Source organism: Phyllobates terribilis, unplaced genomic scaffold (genome assembly GCF_046119375.1).
Source record: "Phyllobates terribilis strain yellow unplaced genomic scaffold, ASM4611937v1 Scaffold_9__5_contigs__length_417890890, whole genome shotgun sequence".
Classification (NCBI taxonomy): Eukaryota; Metazoa; Chordata; class Amphibia; order Anura; family Dendrobatidae; genus Phyllobates; species Phyllobates terribilis.
The window spans coordinates 173,222,969-173,247,392 of NW_027362769.1; the positions used below are offsets into that span (position 1 = coordinate 173,222,969).

The following is a 24,424-nucleotide window of genomic DNA, read 5'->3' on the forward strand; positions in this document are numbered from 1 at the left end:
GGTGTCCGCTATAAAGACGCCATTATATAAACTTCTGCTTATCTGCAGCCACCATGAATCCCAGCAGACAGGAACCTCTCCTGGTACAGATGAATTAGAGGGATTGTCCAGAATTAGAGAATATTCACATCTAGAAAGCAATGACAGTATTGCTATTTTTTTTTGTTCATCCATTGCTCACACTGAGGGAAAACTAAAAAAAAGTTATGCGACAACACAAAAACTTTCTTTGTTAAAAGGTGTTTTTTATTGTGAAAAAGAAGTAAAAAAAATATAGATAAAAGTGTATACATTTTGGTTTTATCATAATAACATTGAACCATAAAAAGTTTACCGCACAAAGAACAACTGTAGAAATAAAATCCAAAAAACAAAGGCAGAATTGCTGTTTTTTGTTTTTTTTCTACTTCCTGAAAAATAATAATTGTACAATATAATTTACCGACCCCCCAATATTAGAAAAATGCATCACGTCCCACAAAAGCAAGCCGCATACAGCTAGGAAATAAAAAGTGAAAAAGGTTATCACTGCTAAAAAAAACTAAATTTGTTGCAACCTTAAAGGGGTGTTCCTGGAATGATAACTCATCATACATCCATAGGATAGGTGATAAGAGCCTGATTATTGGGGGGGGTGGGCCCCACATTGATCATGAGTATAGGGGGTCATATGTCCCCAGTCGAGCCACTACTTTCAAAAACTATGGAAATGATAGAGATGGTCGGGCCCCATTCAATTATTAGAATGGGGGTCTCATATCCACACTTTAAATGGAGCGTCACTCAGGCGCATTCACTCCACTCAAAGTCTCAGCTGTCTCCTCATCAAGCAGGTGAAACAGGATCCCCATTCTTGATATCAGTGGTGGTCCCACACTTACCAACTATCCAGTGAGAAAGGTGATAGGTGAGAAATTGTCACCCCTTTAAGGCCAAAACCTCACTACATCCTTAGGTGGTTGATCATCAATGTGTTATGAAAACTTCTAAAATCCCTGCTTGCTGATGGAGAATAGAAATACTCTCACCTACATCCAGCACTAGGCCACGTTCACACGGTCAGTATGTGGTCAGTATTTTACATCAGTATTTGTAAGCCAAAACCAGGAGTGGGTGATGAATATAGAAGTGGTGACGAGTTTCTATGATACTTTCCCTCTGATTGTTCCTCACCAGGTTTTGGTTTACAAATACTGATGTAAAATACTGACCAAATACTGAACGTGTGAACGTGGCCTAACTGTCCTGATCACGTCCTGTTCACACAGGGCAGAGCATTCCCGGCCTTCGGATATAAACAGGAATGTTCCTATTCACTGACAGCAGGCGGAGATCCGGAAAATAATAATAATAATAAAAAAAAAAAATTAAGAAACTAAGATTTTACTTTATGGCTAATGCTTCTCTACTTTTACTTGTAAGGTTTATATATAAATCTGTGACTGTTCGATAATCCAGAATATTTGATAATCCGGCATCTTCCAGCGTGAAGGAATTTTTCTCTTTTAATATAATAGTTGATTTTGCTGAGCGGGGACTTTTTATGAATGATGATATAACTAATATACTACTATTACTATTACTCCACCACCTGAGCGAGAACGAAGAAACGGTTAATTCCCCACATCAGGGTGGAACCTACAACCTCTCCCCTTGTGCAAACACGTTCCTTTACACAGTGGATCCCGGATCTGACACCACCTGCTATTGGCCCAGGGCACAACTGTGACAGGGCACCTGCAGAGTCGCAGCGATCTCCTGGCGGCCCCCTCACTGCAACCTGCGGAGACGCAGCGTCTCGGATCCCGGAGGTGAGTTTAGCTTACGGCCATTCATGTCTCATGTGATTATATGATGTTATATGGGGCAGGTCGCAGGCTGGGAACATATGGAGACGGTTCTGTCTTCTGCTACATTGTATCCAGGGGACGAACACAGACAGAAAGGGGCCCCTGTGCAAGACCAGATTATGGGCCCCCTGCAGCCCAATATCTCATCACAATGCCCCCCTTTACTTGTCTGTGATAGAAACTGCTTTGGAGGTGGCGGTGGCCCCCTGACCTCTCGGGCCCCGCCGGTGCACAGCTTCCACCCATGGTCCGCCTGATCCCAAATTGTGAGACTGTCCAGATATTGTATCAACCTCATTTGTATTGTTCATCCCTATAATGTCTGGCAGATTCTGCTGGTGACTGAACGGATTTCCATTGGTTGAAGTTGTTCATTTCCCACCATCGACCAAATATCCTTAATCTTGTGACTTTCCAGCTGTTGTGAAACTACAAATCCCAGGATGGTGGGGTTGAGACCCCCCCCTACCCTAGACCACAGACGCCTGCATAACCCTGATCATCTTATATTGAAATCTTCTGCCTATTTCTTCCATACTTTGTTTCAATTCTTCTATTTTGAAGATCTCTGCTTGCTGTCAGTAAATGAGAACTTCCTTCTTTACCTTCAGTATCGTCAAACCTTGTACAGACAATCTACAGATTCTCACAACTATTTTCTACAGTTAAATCCATATAGAAAACCCTCCATGAGCTAATTAGTCTTGCCTCCATGTTTCCTGCACTGATACATTGTAACAAACTACTAACATGGAAGATTCATGTTGCATGTGTTCATCTAATAGAGGATTGTCTACACCGGATGCAAGTGTCACAAACTCTCATCTGTGAGAAATGTTAGTTCTGAACGGAAACACAATTTTTCCCATTCACTGACAGCAAGCAGAGATACTGAGAATAAACGATAGAGCGAAATGTTTTACAAGGTTCACACTATGTTCAGTGGCTCCGTTGGGGTTTCTGTTCGCTCCCCTGTAAAACGCGTTTCGGGTGCATGCACGATGTGGCCACTGACTGTGATGCAGGCGGAGTCGGTGCGCTCAGTCGCGCATCGTTTTCTGGCCTATTGGAGGCGAGGAGCAAGATGTAGTCGGACGTAAGCCCCGGCGGAGCCCCCTGAACGTAGTGTCAGACGCTTCGTGATTCAGCTCTAGTTAAAACTGTAAATCATTTTATCAGAAAGATTCCTGGACACAAGAGCTGACAATCTAAAGTTCTCTGTTTTCTTCCAGGCGACGTGCAGCCTCGGGGCCCCGGCTGTTCGCTCAGCAGCTTGCAAGGTAAATGTGTCATTTCCAGCTATTTCTTGCTTGAGGATCAGCATAGCCTGGAGGAGTTCAGGGCATGCTGGGCCTTGTAGTCTCCCGCAGCTGATATGTTCCCATCTACTAGTTTTTTACCTCCGTGATCAGATGTTACATTGTAACAAATGGAACAAATATAAATAAATTACAATAAAGAAATAATTCTCTATAATTTGTTCTTATAACTGTGGGGGCCACAGCGGCTCCCTGACTCCTCCAGAGCTGCACGCAGTAAAGGACCAATGACGCCCACCCTGCCTATTTCCAATGGGAATATTATATTATGGGGATTGCTATTTAAGCAGTTCTCCAATCTAGTCATTAAACCGCCCCATCCTGTAGCAGAGATGTATAGATTGGATACGCTCTTTTCTCCCAGGGAGGATGGCGGTGTCTGATCTATAGACACGTGGAGCTACAATCAGTGGGAAAACTTGAACTTCAGGGGCCACAATGCAAATTTTCCAACCGGGCCCCCAGGTATCACAGATAGTATAATTCTTCTCCATATTGGCCAAAGGGACCTTATGGACCACCCTAAACTCTAAATTCGGGTGTGACTGCAACCCCCGAACCCACTGAAGTTACAGCCGAGTGGCCCCTGTGGACGGAGGGCTCCTGGAGTGTGCAGGACAATGTCACCAGACTCCGGAGAGCAAAAACAATGGAAACCGCACCCAATACAGGTGTATAATGAGGAAGTGGGGTCAGGGAGGGGTCCGAGGAGCGGGCAGCCGGGACCATATCCTGCCTGTCCAGGATCCTCAGCAGCAGAACAGGATCTCGCCTGGAAATCTGCACGGATGCAGAACGTTGCAGTGTAGCTACGTCGTAAATCCGGGAACTGTGCAAGTATCTTGTTGTCAGCGCATAATACGTCATTACCACGTATTGGATCAGTTCTGCTAGTTTTTAATGTGATTTACATTCCCACCCTTTCTACACTCTCTGCTTGCTGTCAGTGAAAATGAACATTCTTGCAGTCCAGAGGCAAAAAACACTAAGGCTGCGTTTCCAGAATGAATGTTTTGTGAGTTTTTTTTTACGTTGCGTATTTTCGAAAAAAAATGCATTTAACTTATTTTACTTAATGGGTGAAGAAAATCTGCATCATCAAAAACTCACCCAAAGCTCAGTGTGGGAACTTAGCCTAATACAGCTGAGAGTTTGCTACAATGGTATCCACTGGTATCTGCACTCCAGACTGACACATTTTACCTGCATTGATACATTGTACCAAACAATAAGACCAGGAGAGACATCTGTGCTGCTGATGGGTTTTGGCTCACGTAGGATGCATTGTAGCAAACGCTCAGTTGTGAGAAGTATTGGTTCTATACAAGTTTTCAGCCTCTGGATGTAGACTGGAATGTGCCCACTCAATGACGACAGCAAGCAGAGATCTGGAAAATGGTGAAAAAGTGAAACACAAAATGTATTAAAAAGTTGGAGAATTTCTCATGCCGAGGTGTAACCTGTGTTTGCATTGTCACAGTCTTTACATTCATTGTGGACACAACGCGTTTCGCAGCCAGAATACAGGATGGGAGTAAACATCTACGTGGCTGCAAGACACCAGCGGGAGCGGAGCAGCGTCTCAGGATCCTCACCCAGATGTCCGCCCAAAAATCTTACTGCAAAATCTCTGATGTCTGAAAGCAAAGTGCCAAATCACAGACGCCCCTCACATATGGGCTACTCCATCTTCTTATATTCCGGCCTCATCCAGGCAGATCGGTCCCAGGTATCCGCTCAGTGCTGCTCTGCACTCGCATCCCTCTTGTGTTCTTGGCTTGTTTTAAGTTGCCTGTGATTGATGAATGTAGCACAGGCAGCTAAAGCAAGTCTGGGAAGCCGGAGATATCCCACCGGGACAGCAGGACCACACTGCCAGCAGGAGCGCCGAGAAGTCCCACACACATCACTGACTTCTCGTGAATTTTCAAACAATCTGATGAGCCTTGTATGAGCTTAGCAAAAAAATATCAAAAACCCTTATAAGTATTTTGGTTCATTATCACAAATTGTGAATTTCTGTAATCAATAAAGACAAACTCTACTCAAAAAGGAATCAGGCAATTGTCAGGACTTCACCTCCTCATACTAATATTACTAAAAAAGTAACTCATAAAATGTATGTCTACAATAAATCTATATAAAAAGGTGAGTAACTCGGTAAATAGATTGTATCAGTTACCCTTTACCAGTGACTCCACCAGCAGAATAGTGAGTGCAGCTCTAGTATAATACAGGATGTAACTCAGGATCAGTAATGTAATGTATGTACACAGTGACTGCACCAGCAGAATAGTGAGTGCAGCTCTGGAGTATAATACAGGATGTAACTCAGGATCAGTAATGTAATGTATGTACACAGTGACTGCACCAGCAGAATAGTGAGTGCAGCTCTGGAGTATAATACAGGAGGTAACTCAGGATCAGTAATGTAATGTATGCACACAGTGACTGCACCAGCAGAATAGTGAGTGCAGCTCTGGAGTATAATACAGGATGTAACTCAGGATCAGTACAGGATCAGTAATGTAATGTATGTACACAGTGACTGCACCAGCAGAATAGTGAGTGCAGCTCTGGAGTATAATACAGGATGTAACACAGGATCAGTAATGTAATGTATGTACACAGTGACTGCACCAGCGGAATAGTGAGTGCAGCTCTGGAGTATAATACAGGATATAACTCAGGATCAGTAATGTATGTACACATTGACTGCACCAGCAAAATAGTTAGTGCAGCCACTAGACATACGTAGTAAAGTAACTCCTTTTTTAATAAGATACTATCAGTATTCAGTGTAGATACCAATGTGATTCTGTATCTAAACTATAAATTGTGTTTTAATGGCAAAAAAATTCTGAAAATGTTTCTCAGCCCTCTACCTTTTGATTTGCGAGGATTAGAGCTCTGGTGAAGAGTCACATTCAGGTACAGCATATTATCATGCTGATCACAGTTTTATTTGGTTTTGGTGGAGTCACCTTGTAATATGTTAAGAGCTCTCCAGAAGTGTAACTATGGCAGATCTCAGAAACACCTAAATAATCAAGGAAAACTGATACATTTGATAAGGGAAATAATTACAGAGAGATAAGTAAGAACCTGACACTTTTTGGTGGTTTTGCTGCAGGTAGAAAAGTGCACCTGATTTACCACTAGATGGCGGTGCAGTATAAGAAACTTCACCAATCTGCAGGAGACTAAAGTTCTACATTTTTGCTCCTTATTTCTTCTACCTCCTCACAGATGAGAATTTACTATAACCTGATAATTCCTCTAGCTGCCTATTATTATGCAGAAACATTTACTAAAAACTCAAGATCTCTTTAGGATATAAAGTTACGATAATGGAGCCGGTGGCTGATTTCGTGCAAACCGTAAATGTCCTATCCCTGTGCTAAAGTCTTTCTAAAAAAAATGGTAGACAGCAGTGGTTCATTGCCAATGACCGGGACAAAGCTGGTATTTTATGTTCCTTAACCCGTGGACCATCAAAACTCCCTTAGTTCTTTCCACTAGCACAGTACTGAATCCCTTATGCCCCAAGCACATATATTCTAAGAAAATACTGATGTAGTTACAGTTTGACCTTATAGGCCAAACTGATTTCTGAATCAAAATATTAAAAATAAAGTTATATATTTTACTTTTTTATGGGTTTTTTTTCTTACATTTTATATGTAACCATTTTATCACCCTGGCCTTAGCTTTAACCCAAGTCCTAGCCTTAATCAATGTAACATTTATTAGAATGTTGTTTTTTTCTATAGGGGCCACTTTTTTACATTTTTGACATTTCCCCCCAGCAGGTTCTTGCCTCTTCTCTTACAAAATAATGAGTGAGAGGAGAAGCAGAAAGCTGCAGGGGTGCAAGGTGCAGCTCATGTACAGGGTCTGCTGCGCTCTGCATAGGCAGTAACTAAAGATGACAAAACTCCCTGGATTATTATGCGCATTGGTAGACACAGACAGAAGAGGCCTCTGTGCAAGAACAGTATATGGGCCCTTTGCAATGCAATAAATCATGCATAAAATGCATAATTTCACCTTCTTTGGGGGTGGTAGTGGGTCTCTGTTGCACCAATGATATGTTGTCTGCCCCTGTTATCTGGTTCGCTCTGGGCAGACCCTCACGGCTCCAGGTTGCCGTTCAGTGCAGGGGAGTTTTGGATCATCTGAATGTGGGGGGTGAGGGGTAAAATTCTGCACCCCTATAAAATGTGTCTCCTGGGACACACACAGGCACACACATAGTCTGTCACTTCCATTAGTCCAGAATCTATGGGGATGGCAGTTCTATCCCGACCCTGGCCGGAGATATCTGGCACCTGTGAGGACCTCATACTGCCGCTACCACATAAAAGAAAATCAGATTTTGCATTTGGACCCAGGAGCCTCCCGTCCTGGGTGTTGATATTAGGGCTCTCCATCATCCGCTGCTGTCTGCAGTGACAGGCTGGATATTGGGAGACTGTCTATAGTTTTGTGTCATATCCTGTTGAGCAGAGTCAGATAAACATCTCCCCCATTAATATTCATGCCGGCGGAGAGCGGCGATATCTGATGCATCTCGCGGGCTGCGAGCGTTCGCACATCTGCATTCTCTGCGGCTCCAACAAAGGATCTTCCTACTAATATCCATCACATAGATAATAGATGGTGCCGCGTCTCTGAGCTGAACCTGAGGGGGGCTTACATGTCATAGACATCGATGTCATTAATAATTATGATCTTTGGTCATTGCTGCTTTTTTTGTTTTATACAGTTATGTCATTTGTCAAAGAAAAGTTAGAAAATCACAAAAAAATCATTACAATTAAAGGGCAAAATGTGCTGCATCCCTTCCCCCCCCCCCATAATAACCATGCAGTGATTAATACCGCATGGTGAGCGCCATAAAACAAAACTGAAAAATCAAAAGAATTGGGTATGTGCACATGTTAATTATTTGCTGCAAAAATTTCTGCATCTGTTGGCATGAAAAAACGCAGCATAAAATACAGGCGTTTTTACTATTTTGCATTTTTTGTTGCATTTTTACATTCATTTTTTTTTGCAGATGATTTCTCCCCACTCATTAGTACAGGTGAAATCTGCAGCAAAAATGCTGAAAGAATTGATGCTGTAGATTTAAATCTGCACCAAATCAGCAAAGAAAAAAAATAAGCAATGTGTGCACGAGACTTCAGGATTCTCATTCACTTTGCTGGTACTCTGAAATCCTTCAGGTTTAGTGTCAAATCTGTGCAGAATAACGTGATAAAAACGCAAAGTGTGCACAGGCTGATATTTTTTCACCACACAACAAAAGAAAAATAGATTCTATATACCCCAACAGAAGAGCTGTCCCACCTTGTATAAGTGAGTGAAGTGAACTTCAGGCTGCAGATCCTATAGGTCCAGCTTTCCTGGGTCCTTGAAAAGCAAATCAGCCTGGATCTGGGATAGGAGATAGTTTTGCAGCACGCATTATAGTCAGGGTGATTTGTCATTCAGTGCACTTGTAAAGCTGGGTGACAACCCTGTGGAGTAGAAACTGGTTGTCAACCACTTTGCCCAGACAAATACAGCAGTGAGATGTGGGGGAGCAAATGGGGTAAACTCTTAGGTTTCTTATGTTAGTGTCCTCATTGATCCAGAACATCCACTGACAGCTCTTACCCCTCCTGCCATGCAGAAGGTGCCCACACTGTGCATAGACCCTGGCACCACTCATCCCCCTCCTTTCAGAAGGTGCCCACTCTGTGCATAGACCCTGGCACCACTCATCCCCCTCCTTTCTGAAGGTGCCCACTCTGTGCATAGACCCTGGCACCACTCATCTTCCTCCTGGCAGAAGGTTCCTACACTGTGCACAGACCCTGGAACCACTCATCCCCCTCGTGCCATGCAGAAGGTGCCCACACTGTGCACAGACCTTGGTACCACCCATTCACCTCCTGGCAGAAGGTGCCCACACTGTGCATAGACCCTGGCACCACTCATCCCCCTCCTTCCATGCAGAAGGTGCCCACACTGTGCATAGACCCTGACACCACTCATCTCCCTCCTGCCATGCAGAAGGTGCCCACACTGTGCATAGACCCTGACACCACTCATCTCCCTCCTGCCATGCAGAAGGTGCCCACACTGTGCATAGACCCTGACACCACTCATCTCCCTCCTGGCAGAAGGTGCCCACACTGTGCATAGACCCTGGCACCACTCATCCCCCTTCTGGCAGAAGGAGCTCACACTGTGTACAAACCCTGGCACCACTCATCTCCCTCCTGGCAGAAGGTTCCTACATTGTGCACAGACCCTGGAACCACTCATCCCCCTCGTGCCATGCAGAAGGTGCCCACACTGTGCATAGACCCTGACACCACTCATCTCCCTCCTGCCATGCAGAAGGTGCCCACACTGTGCATAGACCCTGACATCACTCATCTCCCTCCTCGCAGAAGGTGCCCACACTGTGCATAGACCCTGACACCACTCATCTCCCTCCTGGCAGAAGGTTCCCACAGTGTGCATAGACCTTGGCACCACTCATCTCCCTCCTGCCATGCAGAAGGTGCCCACACTGTGCATAGACCCTGGCACCACTCACCCCCCTCGTGCCATGCAGAAGGTGCCCACACTGTTCTGCTGAAACAGGCCCTGGCACAGAAAGGGTGCTGCTCCAGGGTGATGGAGTAGTAATGGGTGTTAATTGCAGCCTGGGTGTTTGGAGTCTCTCTAACTGCAGCTTTATGGCCTGCTCCCTGGATGAAGCTTCCATCAGGTTGTTGTCTCAGAGGCAATGAAGCATGAGGAGATGCCCAAAGATCAATACCAGCCTCATCTGTGACGCTGGACGCTGTTTGCAAAGAGTTAACAGGCGTAAAATAGGGGTGAGGGTGGGGGGCATCACCGGAGAAACACAGATCCTTAACAGCCAGGTTTATTAATCCTCAGATGGCTGATATGGGTCTGTGTGAACAGGGCGCAGTCAGATGGCTCTTTAATTAAAAAGACTTTATGCAGGAAATGATGGCGCAGCAGGGAGGGGCCCGGGAGGTGCAGCCAGGGGCCCATCCTCACCCCGATGCCTGTTGCTGGGATATTATCTGCCTCCTCTCATCTCTCCTCTCTGATTCCTTCTCCTCTCCTCCTCCAGCCTCTAGTAACAATAGTCCTGGTATTAATATTAGGGCTCATCATTGGGTGCCCAGGGTGTCAGTGCTCAGCTCCATGGCTCAGGGCAGTGGATCCCAGCTCCTGCTCAACATGTACCTGACAGGTAGAGACTCAGACACCCACCTGTGGGATTCCGGGCTGTCAGAATTGGGAGACTTCAAAAAGTTCTGCTTTTGGGGTGAGGGGCGCCTGGAGGTTCTGGCATCTGATGACCTTGGATTCCTGGAGTTTTAGCTTTTGTTTCTTGGTGTTTTACCGACGGCTTCTTCTCTTCCTCTCTTCCATTATCCGCCATGATCCCTCCTGGCACCCCAATAGTTGTCCCTGATCCTCCAGTTCTGACTCTGTTCAGCAGCTCATCTCCCTCAGCTCCTCTCTGCTTCCTTCTGACTCCTAAGTTCTTACTTTTATCTCTGCAGCTTTTCTTCCTTCTCTGTTCTCACCTCAATAATCACAGGGATCTGCGATCCCCACATCAGTCTTTATAGATCACAGATCTGTCTCCTCAGCCCCTTACCCAAATCTTTACCTCAGACACCCCTGGCCTCTGCTCATATACCAGGTACCCCACAGTCTTCAGAAGACCCGCACACTGCATCCAATATTACATGTCTCTGACTTTCCTAATTCTGGAACAGACCTGATCCCCCCCCCCCCCCATTGTCATCTCATAGTAACAGATCCGACACCCCACTCTCCAATCACATCTGACAACCAACTACCCACCTTTTCTCAATGTCTGACACCCCACTATTCTCTTAATCTCATCAATGTGTAACAGACCATTGTCTTCTCTCTACAACAGACCATTGTCTTCTCTCTGTAACAGATCATTGTCTTCTGCACTTCGTACGACCGATAATATGATAATTGTCTCTCCAGCACCGAAGAGAATAGAACTCGTTCCCCATCATCCTCAGTTATTACCTGAAGGAGACAAATCTGACAACCCGCTATTCATTCCCCCACAAATATCTGACAACCGAATAGCCATTTTTTCTTAAAATGTTGCAGCCCACTCTCTTCTTTGACTTAATATCTCACAACCCTCGGTCTCAATTTCCTAATATCTGACACCCCACTGTCCCTCCTTCCTCTGTTCTGACACTACACGGTCCCTTCTTACTCTGTCCTGACACCCCACTGTTGCCTTTTTCCTCTGTCCTGACACTACACGGTCCCTTCTTACTCTGTCTTGACACCCCACTGTTGCCTTTTTCCTCTGTCCTGACACTACACGGTCCCTTCTTACTCTGTCCTGACACCCCACTGTTGCCTTTTTCCTCTGTCCTGACACCCCACGGTCCCTTCTTACTCTGTCCTGACACCCCACTGTTGCCTTTTTCCTCTGTTCTGACACTCCACTATCCCTCCTTCCTCTCTCTTGACACACCACTGTCCCTTCTTCCTCTGTACTGATACCCCACGGCCCCTTGTTCTGCAGGCACCCCACCTTGGTCCCTCTCCTCTCAGTCCCTGCTCTTCTCCTTCAGTCGCAGCCTTATAATGTCCCTGAGAAGTCGGATTTCCTTTTTCCTGGACGCGTTTCCTGCCATCTCCCCTTACACTCTCATCCTGAGTCCAGGGAGCTGAGGGAACACCCACAAATCAGAGGGACACCTACAAACTACTGGGGAACCCAGAGACCCCCACAAACCCCAGAGACCCCCACACAGCACAAACTACCAGAACACCTCACAATAATCCTCACATATGAGGGACACCCATAATCCTCCATAGTACTCTCCAAATCTCACTATGAGCCCCGAATAACTATTGATTAATCTCTAATCCCCAGGCAGCCAAGTGATACATTGGGGGCACGCAGGGGGAATGGGGGTGCACAGCTGCAGGGGGAGCCTTGTTTCCATTATTGCAATATCTTCATCACATCTTTTATTTTCTGGGAATTTTAGTTCGGTTTTTCTGCCCCATATACAAGACTCGTCCTGCAGAGCCCCCATTATATACAGTGATGTGTGATGGTTGTCGGGTCGGGATATCTGCGATTCTTCTCTATAATAAACCATATTTCTTGGGATCAGATCCAGTAGGTGAAAGTTTCCTGAAGGAAAAAACTCAGAGCTGGAGGCCATTCTCTGCCGGAGTCCAGAAAGGTGAGAACATGAATGTATCAGGATGGGATGTTATATCTAATAATATCACTCTGTACATAATAATATCATGCATGGATATAACTAATGCAAGTTTATACTCAGCATTGACACCGTACATTGAGGGACAAAAGTAAAATTTGACATTCATTAGAAAATGGATTGTGTAGTCTGCATAAAATGGGCATGAATTGTCGGGACTGTGCAGAGATTTTCCTGTAGATCGTTTGTTATTTTATTATTTTATCATCAGGGAACTTAAAGAAGTGATTTTTGCAGCCAGATAATTAAATACTAACGAATGTTTGAGCCAAAGCTTCATAACAATGTTGGGATTCTCTTATGGAGCAATTGTCGGGGGAATATTTCAGACTGAATTCTGAGTTCCCGGCACAGACAGCCCATAATATTGGAATGTAATAGTAAAAAGAATGTATTGTAATTTGTAATATTACTTTATTATTAATATCTCACTGGAAATACACCAATATTATGATTATTTTAATGACATCACCTTTATTATTACATCATTGTAACTTACAGGACAGGCGACTGATGGATAATTATTCCCATACACAACAGTAAAATGATAGTTATTATTAATACTGTTATTATTGATGTTAACATTAATTAAAGCCTTATATTTCGCATCTTTTACTTTGTCAACAAATAAATCAATCAGAATAAAATAATTTAAAATATATAAATTAATACATACATATATTTATTTTAGTTTTAATGTAAGTTATATAACTTAATTGTATCTGTATTGTCATTATAATTACTGCAACCAGGAAATTATCATTAGTGAAAATTGGGTTAATTGAAATACTCCGATTTGGTTGCAATGAACAAATACGTTATTAACAGCAGTAATATATATATATATATATATGTACATATACACATATATATGTAGATATAAGATAAAGATTTTATATATATATATATATATATGAAATATTTCTCTATCTCTCTCTCTCTCTCTCTGTGTATATGTGTATATATATATATATGTATATATATTTTTGCACATTGTGGATACATACAGTTATACATATCGTTGTCTCTACAATTTTATGCTTATCTCTAGTATGTTCTTGTGCTGTTTTTACTTTTAATTTGTTGCTGTATCATTCTTCTTACTGTATAAATGTGATGAATATCAGATCTCCATTCTGGCTTTTGGATCTATACAGATAATTCCATACCATATACTTTAACTCTGTATTGAAGGTTGTAGATGTCTGCGGGTTCTTTACAGTTCCAGCAGTAACTGCGGAAACCATAGACAGCGCCCAGAGCATCAGGTGCAAACAGCAGAGAGATTTATATAGATCCAATAGGGATAATAATTGTAATATCTGTCTGATTTACTTCTGCTACTTCTAGATCATTAATTGTGTCCAGTGTCCAGGAGAAGTGACAGGAGGCAGATAAATCTATAATAATTATTAATATAAATTATTAATAATAATTACTAGATAATTAGGATTATAATCTGTCTGCTACAATGTTATCACTTGGTTTTAGTGAAGCTGTAAATTCTTATTAATTCTTTGCATTTATTGCCAAAAATTAAAGGAAAATATCCAAAACACAACAGGACCAAAACTTAAATATTCTGAATAGTGGCTTTATTCTTTCAGATGACTAATGTCAGAAAAATATATCTAGAGATCTATGAGGAAACACTTCTTCTGCACAGTTATATATAATTTCACAAAATATCTCAATATATGTTTTACTTTATGTGAGAATTTTGTAAGGGTTTCATCAATTTCTACAGCAGAAATTAGGGAAGATCCTGGTCAGATTTTGGCTGTGGATGCGCCATAGATTTGCACTTTGCATTGCCTTGATTTGCAAAAATCTGCACAGAAATTTTCTGATACATGAGGAAAGGATTGAGGAAATCCTGTTCACATATGTGGTTTGCAGATTGCGGTTGTATTTCATGCAGAATCTGCGACAAATTCCAAATCAAAACTGACCTGTGTGATTGTAGATTGAATGAGGGATTTTCTCAGCAGATTGGCTCTTACTTCAGCTGCAATGCGTCAACCCAAAAAATGTGACTCCAGCCAAACATGAGAATAGATTTTTGTTGTAATTTTCCTTTTTTCCCCATAAATGATGTTGAATTTATTGGCTGCACTCGGCTACAGCTAAGTTCTTCCCAATTTCCAAAAAGTTGTCTGGGCTACAAGTTGTGCAGAAATGTTGTGACATAGTAACATAGTAACATAGTTTTTAAGGTTAAAGGAAGACTAAGTCCATCTAGTTCACCCCATAGCCTAACATGTTGATCCAGAGGAAGGCAAAAAAAAAGCCATGTGGCAAACACTAAGCTCCACATTGGGGAAAAAAATTCCTTCCCGACTCCATACGACAATCAGACTAGTACCCTGGATCAACGCCCTATCAAGGAATCTAGTATATATAACCTGTAATATTATACTTTTCAAGAAAGGCATCCCGGCCCTTCTTAAATGTTAGTAGTGAATCCCTCATTACAACATCATGCGGCAGAGAGCTCCATAGTCTCACTGCTCTTACAGTAAAGAATCCACGTCTGTGATTATGATTAAACCTTCTTTCCTCCAGAGGTAGAAGATGCCCCCTTGTCCCCATCTCAGGCCTCAGAGTAAAAAGATCAGTAGAAAGGTCTTTGTACTGTCCCCTCATATACTTGTACATAGTAATAAGATCACCCCTAAGCCTTCATTTTTCCAAATTAAATAACCCACGTCGTCCACCAATACACCTAGGTCTTTTTCAGTGACAGTTTTGCCCAGTGGTTTACAATTAAGCATATAATTATACATTTTATTTCCTCTGACACTTATCCCCATTAAAGCTCATTTGCCATTTATCAGCCCAAGCTTCTAGTTTACATAGATCCTCCTGTAATATAAAATTGTCCTCCTCTGTATTGATTACCCTGCAGAGTTTAGTGTCATCTGCAAATATTGAATGACTACTCTGTATGCCCCCTACAAGGTCATTAATAAATATGTTAAAAAGAAGGGGGCCCAATACTGACCCCTGTGGTACCCCACTGTTAACTGAGACCCAGTCTGAGTGTTTTCCATTAATAACCACCCTTTGTTTCCTAATACTGAGTCAGTTCTTAACCCACATACATATATTTTCCCCTATCCCCATTGTTCTCATTTTATGTATCAACCTTTTGTGTGGAACCGTATCAAAAGCTTTTGAAAAGTCCATATACACAACATCCACTGCATTTCCTCGGTCCAGTCCGGAACTTGCCTCCTCATAAAAGCTGATCAGATTAGTTTGACAGGAACGGTCCCTCGTAAACCCATGTTGATATTGAGTCATGAGGTTATTCTTCTTCAGATACTCTAGTATAGCATCTCTTAGGAAACCCTCCAGGATTTTACCCACAGTAGAGGTTAAGCTTACTGCCTATAATTTCCAAGTTCAGTTTTTGTCCCCTTTTTGAATATTGGCACCACATTTGCTATACGCCAGTCCTGTGGTACAGACCCTGTTATTATGGAATCTTTAAAGATTAAAATTAATGGTCTATCTATGACGTTACCTAATTCCTGCAGTACTCGCGGGTGTATCCCATCCGGGCCCGGGGATTTGTCAACTTTAGTGATTTTTAGACGCCGCCGTACTTCCTGCTGGGTTAAGCAAGTGACATTTAATGGAGATTTTTTGCCATAATTAATAATGTTTTCTGTCATGCGATTTTCTTGTGTAAATACTGTTGAGAAAAAGTAATTTAGCATATTGGCTTTTTCCTCATCCTCATCCACCATTTCACCCAGACTATTTTTAAGGGGGCCAACACTATCATTTTTTAGTTTTTTACTATTTATGTAGTTAATGAATATTTTGGGGTTATTTTTACTTTCTCTGGCAATGATTCTCTCTGCCTCAATCTTTGCTGCCTTGATTTGGTTTTTACAGAATTTATTTAATTTTCTATATTTATTTAATGCCTCATCACTACCTACTTGCTTTAGTTCTCTAAATGCTTTCTTTTTGTCACTTATTGCGCCCCTTACAGCTCTATTTAGCCATAGTGGTTTCCTCCTATTTCTAGCATGTATATTCCCATAGGGTATATATTGTGCACAGGTCCTATTCAGGATGCTAATAAATGTCTCCCATTTGCTTTGTGTAGCTTTATGTCTCAGGATATCGTCCCAGTTTATTGCACTAAGATCATCTCTCAACCGTTGGAAATTTGCCTTCCTGAAGTTTAGTGTCCTTGTAACCCCTCTACTACACATCTTATTAAAGGTTACATGAAAACGTATTATTTTGTGATCACTATTACCCAAGTGACCCCCAACTCGTATATTTGATATGCGGTCTGGCCTGTTGGTTAATATTAGGTCTAGCAGTGCCCCCCTTCTTTGTTGGGTCCTGAACCAGTTGTGAAAGGTAATTGTCTCTCATAGTTTTTATAAACCTATTACCTTTGCTGGAACTACAGGTTTCTGTTCTCCAATGTATTTCAAGGTAGTTTTTCAATATTTAGTTTTACACCAGAAAACTGGTTGATGAATCAGCCCCATGGATTTCACTGCAGATTTTGGTGCATTTTTCATGGCTGGTTCAGCAGGATGATAATTATGGACTGTTGCACCCAGCCAGGAGAAGAACGTGCTGCCACCACCTGTGATGCTCTCACTACATTTCAGTATTCTGCTATATTAGGTACAATGGCTATGATTCATCAAGCAGTTTTTGTTGCAAAATTATTGAAATTTCATGTCATTTTTCTGCAACTCCAAGTTGTGCAAAAGTTTTAGCAACTTTTGGCGTTTTTACACCAACCCAGAACTTAGACGTGACAAGCCATGGGTAATTTCACCCAACAAATTCATCAACATTTATGCCACAAAAGTGGAGTAAATTATGGCAGGAAAGTACACAAGCCCCCCCCCCCCATGCACATTGCTGGTGGTGGTGCACCAAATCAATTAGTGAGGCGTGCACTTCTTAATTAATTTGGCTCAGCTTTCTCCAGGGCTCCCTTCATTAATACTGGCTTACAAAATACCAGCCTTGGTATATGTGTGCACAATCAGTATTTAGGTGCAGACATTTCTGCACCTCTTGGCAGCAAAAATACTGTGGAATTTCCGCACGTTTTGGTGCATTTTTAATGAATTTTTGCCCTGCGTCTTTGGCAGTGCATTCCCTATGGAATACGCAGGAAAAATGCACAAAGAATTGACATGCTGCAGACTTAAACGCACATGAAATTCTGTAAGGAAAATTCCTGAGCATGTGCACAGATATTCAAAATTTTCATAGGCAATGCTTACGTCAGGATTCCCATGTGTTTTTGGGGCCAAATCCGAGTGGAAAAAAATGCATCAAAAATGCATCATGTGCACTGAGTCTTAATGAATTAAGAACTATGTGATAGTATTATACAGAAACTATAGAACGGTGCAAAAGTCTTAGGCAGGTGTGGAGCAATGCTTTAAGGTAAGAAGCTCTCTTTAAATGGAAGAGTTAATTGTTTATTTTTAGCAATCAACAAAATGCAAAGTGACTGAAGAGAAATGTAAATCGCATCAGTATTTGAACCGCCCGTCGCCTCCATCATCAGTATCTGGTGACCGCCCGTCCCCTCCATCATCAGTATCTGGTGACCGCCCGTCCCCTCCATCATCAGTATCTGGTGACCGCCCGTCCCCTCCATCATCAGTATCTGGTGACCGCCCGTCACCTCCATCATCAGTATCTGGTGACCGCCCGTCACCTCCATCATCAGTATCTGGTGACTGTCCGTCAACTCCATCATCAGTATCTGGCGATGGGCGATTACCAAATACTGATGGGATTTAGATTTCTCTTTTGTTCATTCAGTTTTTATTTTGTAAAATGATAAAAATAAACTATTAACACTTTTAGTTTTTAAAGAAGTTTATTTTATGACATTTTTTCCACACCTGCCTAAAACTTTTGCACAGTGCGGTAAATGACAGCATTATCTAAGCACTTCGTGGCAGCATTATTTAGCTACTATGGTGAAACCTCATGAAGTTGGCGGTTCCTCTCTTCTATATAGTAATGTAATATTTTAGGCGCTGTATTGCAGTATTATTTAATCTTGGATGTTAGACTAAACAATTTTTTTTAGAATTATTCAGATACTCTATATTAGTATTATCTGCGCACTGCATGGTGGTATTAATTCATCATTCTTATCATGTAGGCACTGTGTGGCGGTATTATATAGGCATTGTTTGGTGTTATCATTATGACAACATGAAAAATGTTTTGGATAATGTATGGTGGTATTTTGGGATTGTGTGGTAGTATTATTTCATGTATGTTTTGGACATCTCTGTCTGTCTTGTTCGTTTCTCTTTCTTTCTATCACAGTTTTTTCTTCTTTTCGTCTTTCCTTCCCCTTTGTTTTTCGGAGGAGTCTCTCTGAGCTGCACCTTGTGCTCCTGTGATTTCGGTGCACCCTTCTGATGTATTTCTCTCCTCCAGGCAGTGGACAGATCCAGCTATGGCAGTTCCTCCTGGAGCTCCTGTCCGATCACTCCAATGCCAACTGCATTGCTTGGGAAGGCACCAACGGAGAATTCAAGCTGACCGATCCGGATGAGGTTGCCCGACGCTGGGGGGAAAGGAAAAGCAAACCGAACATGAACTATGACAAGCTGAGCCGAGCGCTGCGGTACTACTATGACAAGAACATAATGGCCAAGGTCCATGGCAAGAGATACGCCTATAAGTTTGACTTCCATGGCTTGGCACAGGTGTGCCAGTCTGCACCCAGCACCGAACAGTCTCTGTATAAGTTCCAGAGCAATCTGCCGCACTTGCCCTTCCCGGGACTATCCAAGCTGAACCTCATGACCTCCGGGGTAGCGCCCGCTGGATTTTCATATTGGCCTAGCACCCCCTCAGCCCTGTACCCCACCCACAGCCTGCAGTCTGCCCCTGGGGGGTTTGGTACAGTGTCCACCACTCATCTCAGTGCCATGAACAGTGTGGGAAACATGGGCGCACATTACCATTAACTCATTGTTTGCCGGTTACGGGTAAGAACTGGGTCATCAAAATATAGTAAATGCACAGGTGACTAGTGAGTCCCGTTGTATCAGTCCCCATAATGTGGAAAACAGCTGTATGGATAGGACTAAAGCGGATCCGTCATGTCTGTACCTGAGGGCAAAATGGGACAGAGGACGATGCGCAGAGCACCAGGAAATATCATTATTTAATATTGCATTCAGTATTTTCATGTAAAAAGCTGTCAGAATTCATAGAGAAAGCCTGTGAGTCCGGCTCTGCACCATCATAGAGCAAGCCTGCGAGTCCGGCTCTGCACCATCATAGAGCAAGCCTGCGAGTCTGGCTCTGCAGAGTCATAGAGAAAGCCTGCGAGTTCGGTTCTGCACCGTCATAGAGAAAGCCTGCGAGTCCAGCTCTGCACCGTCATAGAGAAAGCCTGCGAGTCCGGCTCTGCACAGTCATAGAGAAAGCATGCGAGTCCGGCTCTGCACCGTCATAGAGCCAGCCTGCGAGTCCGGCTCTGCACCGTCATAGAGAAAGCCTGCGAGTCCAGCTCTGCACCGTCATAGAGCAAGCCTGCGAGTCCTGTATCCCTTCTTCATTTATACAGAAAACCTCTTAAAGAAGCAGGACTCACAGGCTTTCTATATAAATGGTGAAAAAGAAGCAGTGAATTTACACCCTGGTCATTCTCTCCGGCAGCTCCATCAGGTCGTTACCAGCAATAGCTTCCAGCAGTCTTGAATTCGCTCACAGAGTAGCTGAGCACTTTGTCGGCTGCTTCTCATTCATTGTACGTCTAACTCATCCCAAACCATCTCCATTGGGTTGAGGTCGGCGATTGTGGAGGCTGTGTCCTCTGATGCAGCCTCCACCCCTTGCGTTCTGGACACATCACTTGAAGGTGTTTTGGGTCGTTGTACTGTTATCACAAAAATCGTCTCAACAGATCAGATGTGATGACATTCACTGCAGAACGCTGTGTCCGCCATGCTGGGTAATGTGCCCTGAATGTATAACAAATCACCACCAGTGTCACCATCACACCTCTACTTCATGCTTCATGGTGGGCACCACATGTAGTAACCTTCCTTTCACCTCTTCTGCATCTCACAAAGATGGCAGCTGGTACCAAAAGTCTCACATTTTGCCTCATCCAACCACAGTACAGATTCCACTGATCTAATGTCCAGTCCTTGTGTTGCTCGGTCCATACAAGTCTCTTCTAGTTTGCAGTCCTCAGTAGCGCCTTTTTTATTACCAATTTGATCATTAGAACTGCTCCTCGCAGGATCCTGATGGTGAAATGTATCTGCTACTTGATGTCTGTGCATCATTTCTGTGGGCTGTTATCTGAGGTACTGTTAATTTGCGGTTTCTGAGACTGGTAACCTTGATGAACTTATCCTCTGCAGCAGAGGTCATTCTTGGTCTTCCTTTCCTGGGTCAATCCTCATGAGAGCCAGTTTTATGATAGCAATTGATGGTTTTCACAGCTGCAGTTTAGGAAGCCTTTAAGCTTCTAGAAATTTTTCAAACCGACCTCCATGTCTTCCAGTGATGATGTTTGTCGTTTCTCTTTTCTTAGCCAAGTGATTCTTACCATATTCTGGCTTAGAACAGTTGTGGAATAGTCTCAGCGCTGTATGGAGCTGTGGACCACCGCTGACCCTACAAAACACACCCGATGGTTGCAAACACTATCTGAAGTCCAGTGACCAGGCGACTGGTTTCTATTCCAGGTTATGACCTGCTGAGAGAGAGAATGACAAGGGGGCATAAAGCTGTCATCAGAGTAACAGGGGGTACATTCAGGAATATAAGGCATAACACATATTCTGGTTTGTGGAACACGTGTCTCTTTAGTCATTGTTTCCATATGTATTCCTCAAAGGGAACCTGTCATATCCAGAAACCTTATATACCTGCAGATATAGGGTTAATCTGCATTAAATTCTGTATAAACCCTGTGTAGTTCACTTATTGGAGCAGCGGCTACAGGTAGAAAATAATGTTCTGTCTTCCCTGCAGCCTCTCGCTTACAGTCATTAGGACGGTGCAGGGAGCGGTTACAGTCCCCACTCATTATACTGTGAGCAGGTTGTAATCACTGGCAGATTGATTAAGAGCCTGGTAACAGTAATCTGAGCAGTGACTGTAACCGCTCCCTACACCGCACCGATGACTGGAAGTGCGAAGCTGCAGGGAGGAGAGAACTTCAATTTCTCCCTGTAGCTGCTGCTCCAATAAGTGAGCTACACAGGGCTTATACAGGATTTACCTTATTATCTATATACCTGCTGGTAAAAAGCAGTGGAATAAGTAGTCTGATGAGCCCCGATGCAAAATTTGGAGCTGGGCCCCCACCTGCATGTTGGTCAGATGTATTGGCCTTTGTAGCATTCCAGATCCTATAAAGACATGAGTGTTAGCCCTCCATGTAATTATGTCCTCCATCCTGGCTTCATCCTGGGCCCCTTCCTACAATAATGTCCCCATCCTGGCCCCATCCTAGGCAACTTCTAGTAATAATGCCCCTCATCCTATAACAATGTTCCCCATGCTGGACTTCTTCCTGGTATAATGCCCCCCATCCTGGTACTATTCCCCCCTGGGCCCAGTTGCAGTCGCACCCTCTGTGACCGCGATTGTTACGCCCCCGGTAAATAGAATTTCTGGATGTGACAGATTCCCTTTAAGTCTGAATCTACAATGTGCACATTCTAATAAAAACAAGGAAAATCTTTGCAAGAACAAGAGAAACCGAACTATGGACGTAGTGTAAATGGTGGGAAGAAGCAGGACTTGGGGGGCTTTCTCTATGGCTCCCGGGCCCAGGTAAACGGCTTTCTACATAATAATACTGAATCATACGGTAGATAACGACATCCTCCCGCTCTGCCCCTCGTCCGGTCCGTAAATCGGGTAGTTCAGGAGACCTGACAGCCGCTTTACCATACTGATGTATGGGACGACAGTGAAGCTTTGGGCTGTGCAACGACCAAGGCTGCAAATACAGACGCCGACGGATATAAGGGGCTCACACCCACCACCTTCATATCACAATGTATTATATCTGATGTATAGACAAATGTAATCGCTGTTGTATTTTACTGCATCTTTCAGGCAAGAGGGGGTTAAATGTTATATAAATATATATATACACATACACCATATGAAAAATACAGAGCCGAATGGGTGAAAAATTCTGCAGTTCTGTGCAGTTTGGTTTCAGCTCCCTGCCTTTTGTGAGACCTCTGCTAACAGTCAATGATTGGAAACATTATAATGAAAACCTCACAGACATACATAGGAAATCCTCTGGGATCTACAGAGTTTGCGCTTCAGATTGATACATTTTCCCCGGAATGATACATTGTTACTAACCATTAGGACAGGAGACAGATCTGAGCTGCTGATGTTTTTCCCTCCCAGAAAATACAATTGTAACAAAGCGTTGGGTAACAATGAGCACACCTCATAAGACACAAAGCAAAGTGTATGAAAATCTGCTGAAAACTTCTCACGATCTCACGGGTTTCATTTCATCCCATTTTCTGTCATGATGGATAAATGACGCAATTCCTCAGTTTGCACTGGACATTATGTGGCATAGGCTTTACTGGACTGAAAATCTGAAGTCTGAAGATCTGCCTCTTCTTTTCTCTACCAACACATTACTTTAAATATGGATGTAGCAGAGCTGAATTTGTGAATTACTGATCCACCACATTACAGCTCAGATGTTTTCTGCAATATATGGTTTACATTCTGCAGCAAACCCAAAGTGAAATTATATATAACTTATGAACGCTCTTGTGTAAAACAAAAAAATACTAAAAATGAATAAATGTTGATATTTTCAATTGAACTTTTATTTTTTTTACAATCATTTTAGCATTTTATGAAAAGCCTTGTTCAGTTTTGAGCTTCCTGGCTCCTTAATATGTAATCAAAATCCAGTCTCCCAATATAAAATCTGTGGTATCTCCAGTAATAATTGGGTCTCTGGGCATATAAGGCACCTGGGCATAGGTGCAACATCTACCTCAGAGCCCCCTTATATCTTCACCCTTCACCATGTTAGAGTTCATTATATAATTTCTTGTCCATTGTTATCAATGTCTGTATTATACTCCAGAGCTGCACTCACTATTCTGCTGGTGCAGTCACTGTGTACATACATTACATTACTTATCCTGAGTTACATCCTGTATTATACTCCAGAGCTGCACTCCCTATTCTGCTGGTGCAGTCACTGTGTACATACATTACATTACTGATCCTGAGTTACATCCTGTATTATACTCCAGAGCTGCACTCACTATTCTGCTGGTGCAATCACTGTGTGCATACATTACATTACTTATCATGTACTGATCCTGAGTTACATCCTGTATTATACTCCAGAGCTGCACTCCCTATTCTGCTGGTGCAGTCACTGTGCACATACATTACATTACTTATCCTGAGTTACATCCTATATTATACTCCAGAGCTGCACTCACTTTTCTGCTGGTGCAGTCACTGTGCACATACATTACATTACTTATCCTGAGTTACATCCTGTATTATACTCCAGAGCTGCATTCACTATTCTGCTGGTGCAGTCACTGTGTACATACATTACATTACTGATCTTGAGTTACCTCCTGTATTATACTCCAGAGCTGCACTCACTATTCTGCTGGTGCAATCACTGTGTACATACATTACATTACTGATCCTGAGTTACATCCCGTATTATACGCCAGAGCTGCACTCACTATTCTGCTGGTGCAGTCACTGTGTACATACATTACATTACTGATCCTGAGTTACATCCTGTATTATACTCCAGAGCTGCACTCACTATTCTGCTGGTGCAGTCACTGTGTACATACATTACATTACTGATCCTGAGTTACATCCTGTATTATACTCCAGAGCTGCACTCACTATTCTG

General features: G+C 42.9%; 2 protein-coding genes across 5 annotated transcripts in view; one reads left to right on the forward strand and one right to left on the reverse strand.

Annotated features, from left to right (window-relative positions):
* Positions 1-12,004, reverse strand: part of CRYBA2 (crystallin beta A2) — a 32,707-nt gene extending 20,703 nt beyond the window's left edge. Inside the window, exons 1-2 of the mRNA XM_073647382.1 lie at positions 10,457-12,004; positions 8,525-8,694 (exon numbers count right to left, since the gene is read on the reverse strand). The gene's annotated coding sequence lies outside the window, so the exon portion shown is untranslated. The remainder of the gene's footprint in view (positions 1-8,524; positions 8,695-10,456) is intronic.
* On the forward strand, positions 1,656-23,277 carry FEV (FEV transcription factor, ETS family member). 4 transcript variants are annotated; one of them, XR_012250702.1, is made up of 3 exons: positions 1,656-1,811; positions 3,083-3,130; positions 12,379-12,450. XR_012250702.1 is itself a non-coding variant. In XM_073647380.1 (3 exons), the coding sequence occupies exons 1-3, from the start codon at positions 10,388-10,390 to the stop codon at positions 19,482-19,484; spliced, it is 732 nt and encodes a 243-aa protein (XP_073503481.1). In that variant the 5' UTR covers positions 10,265-10,387; the 3' UTR covers positions 19,485-23,277. The 4 variants fall into 4 exon arrangements, 2 of the variants coding, with proteins under 2 accessions (XP_073503481.1, XP_073503482.1); XR_012250701.1 differs by lacking the exon at positions 12,379-12,450 and adding an exon at positions 4,650-5,225 and having other exon boundaries at positions 1,662-1,811; XM_073647380.1 differs by lacking the exons at positions 1,656-1,811; positions 3,083-3,130 and adding exons at positions 10,265-10,511; positions 18,949-23,277.
* Positions 23,278-24,424: the final 1,147 nt, after the last annotated feature.

Bases quoted from the DNA above. Each gene is read 5' to 3' on its own strand.
- FEV (XM_073647380.1), top strand. From the start codon at position 10,388: ATGGCTCAGGGCAGTGGATCCCAGCTCCTGCTCAACATGTACCTGACA. The intron at 10,512-12,378 runs GTGAGGGGCGCC...TCTTGGGATCAG, and splicing joins CAAAAAGTTCTGCTTTTGGG to ATCCAGTAGGTGAAAGTTTC. The intron at 12,451-18,948 runs GTGAGAACATGA...TCTCTCCTCCAG, and splicing joins CTCTGCCGGAGTCCAGAAAG to GCAGTGGACAGATCCAGCTA.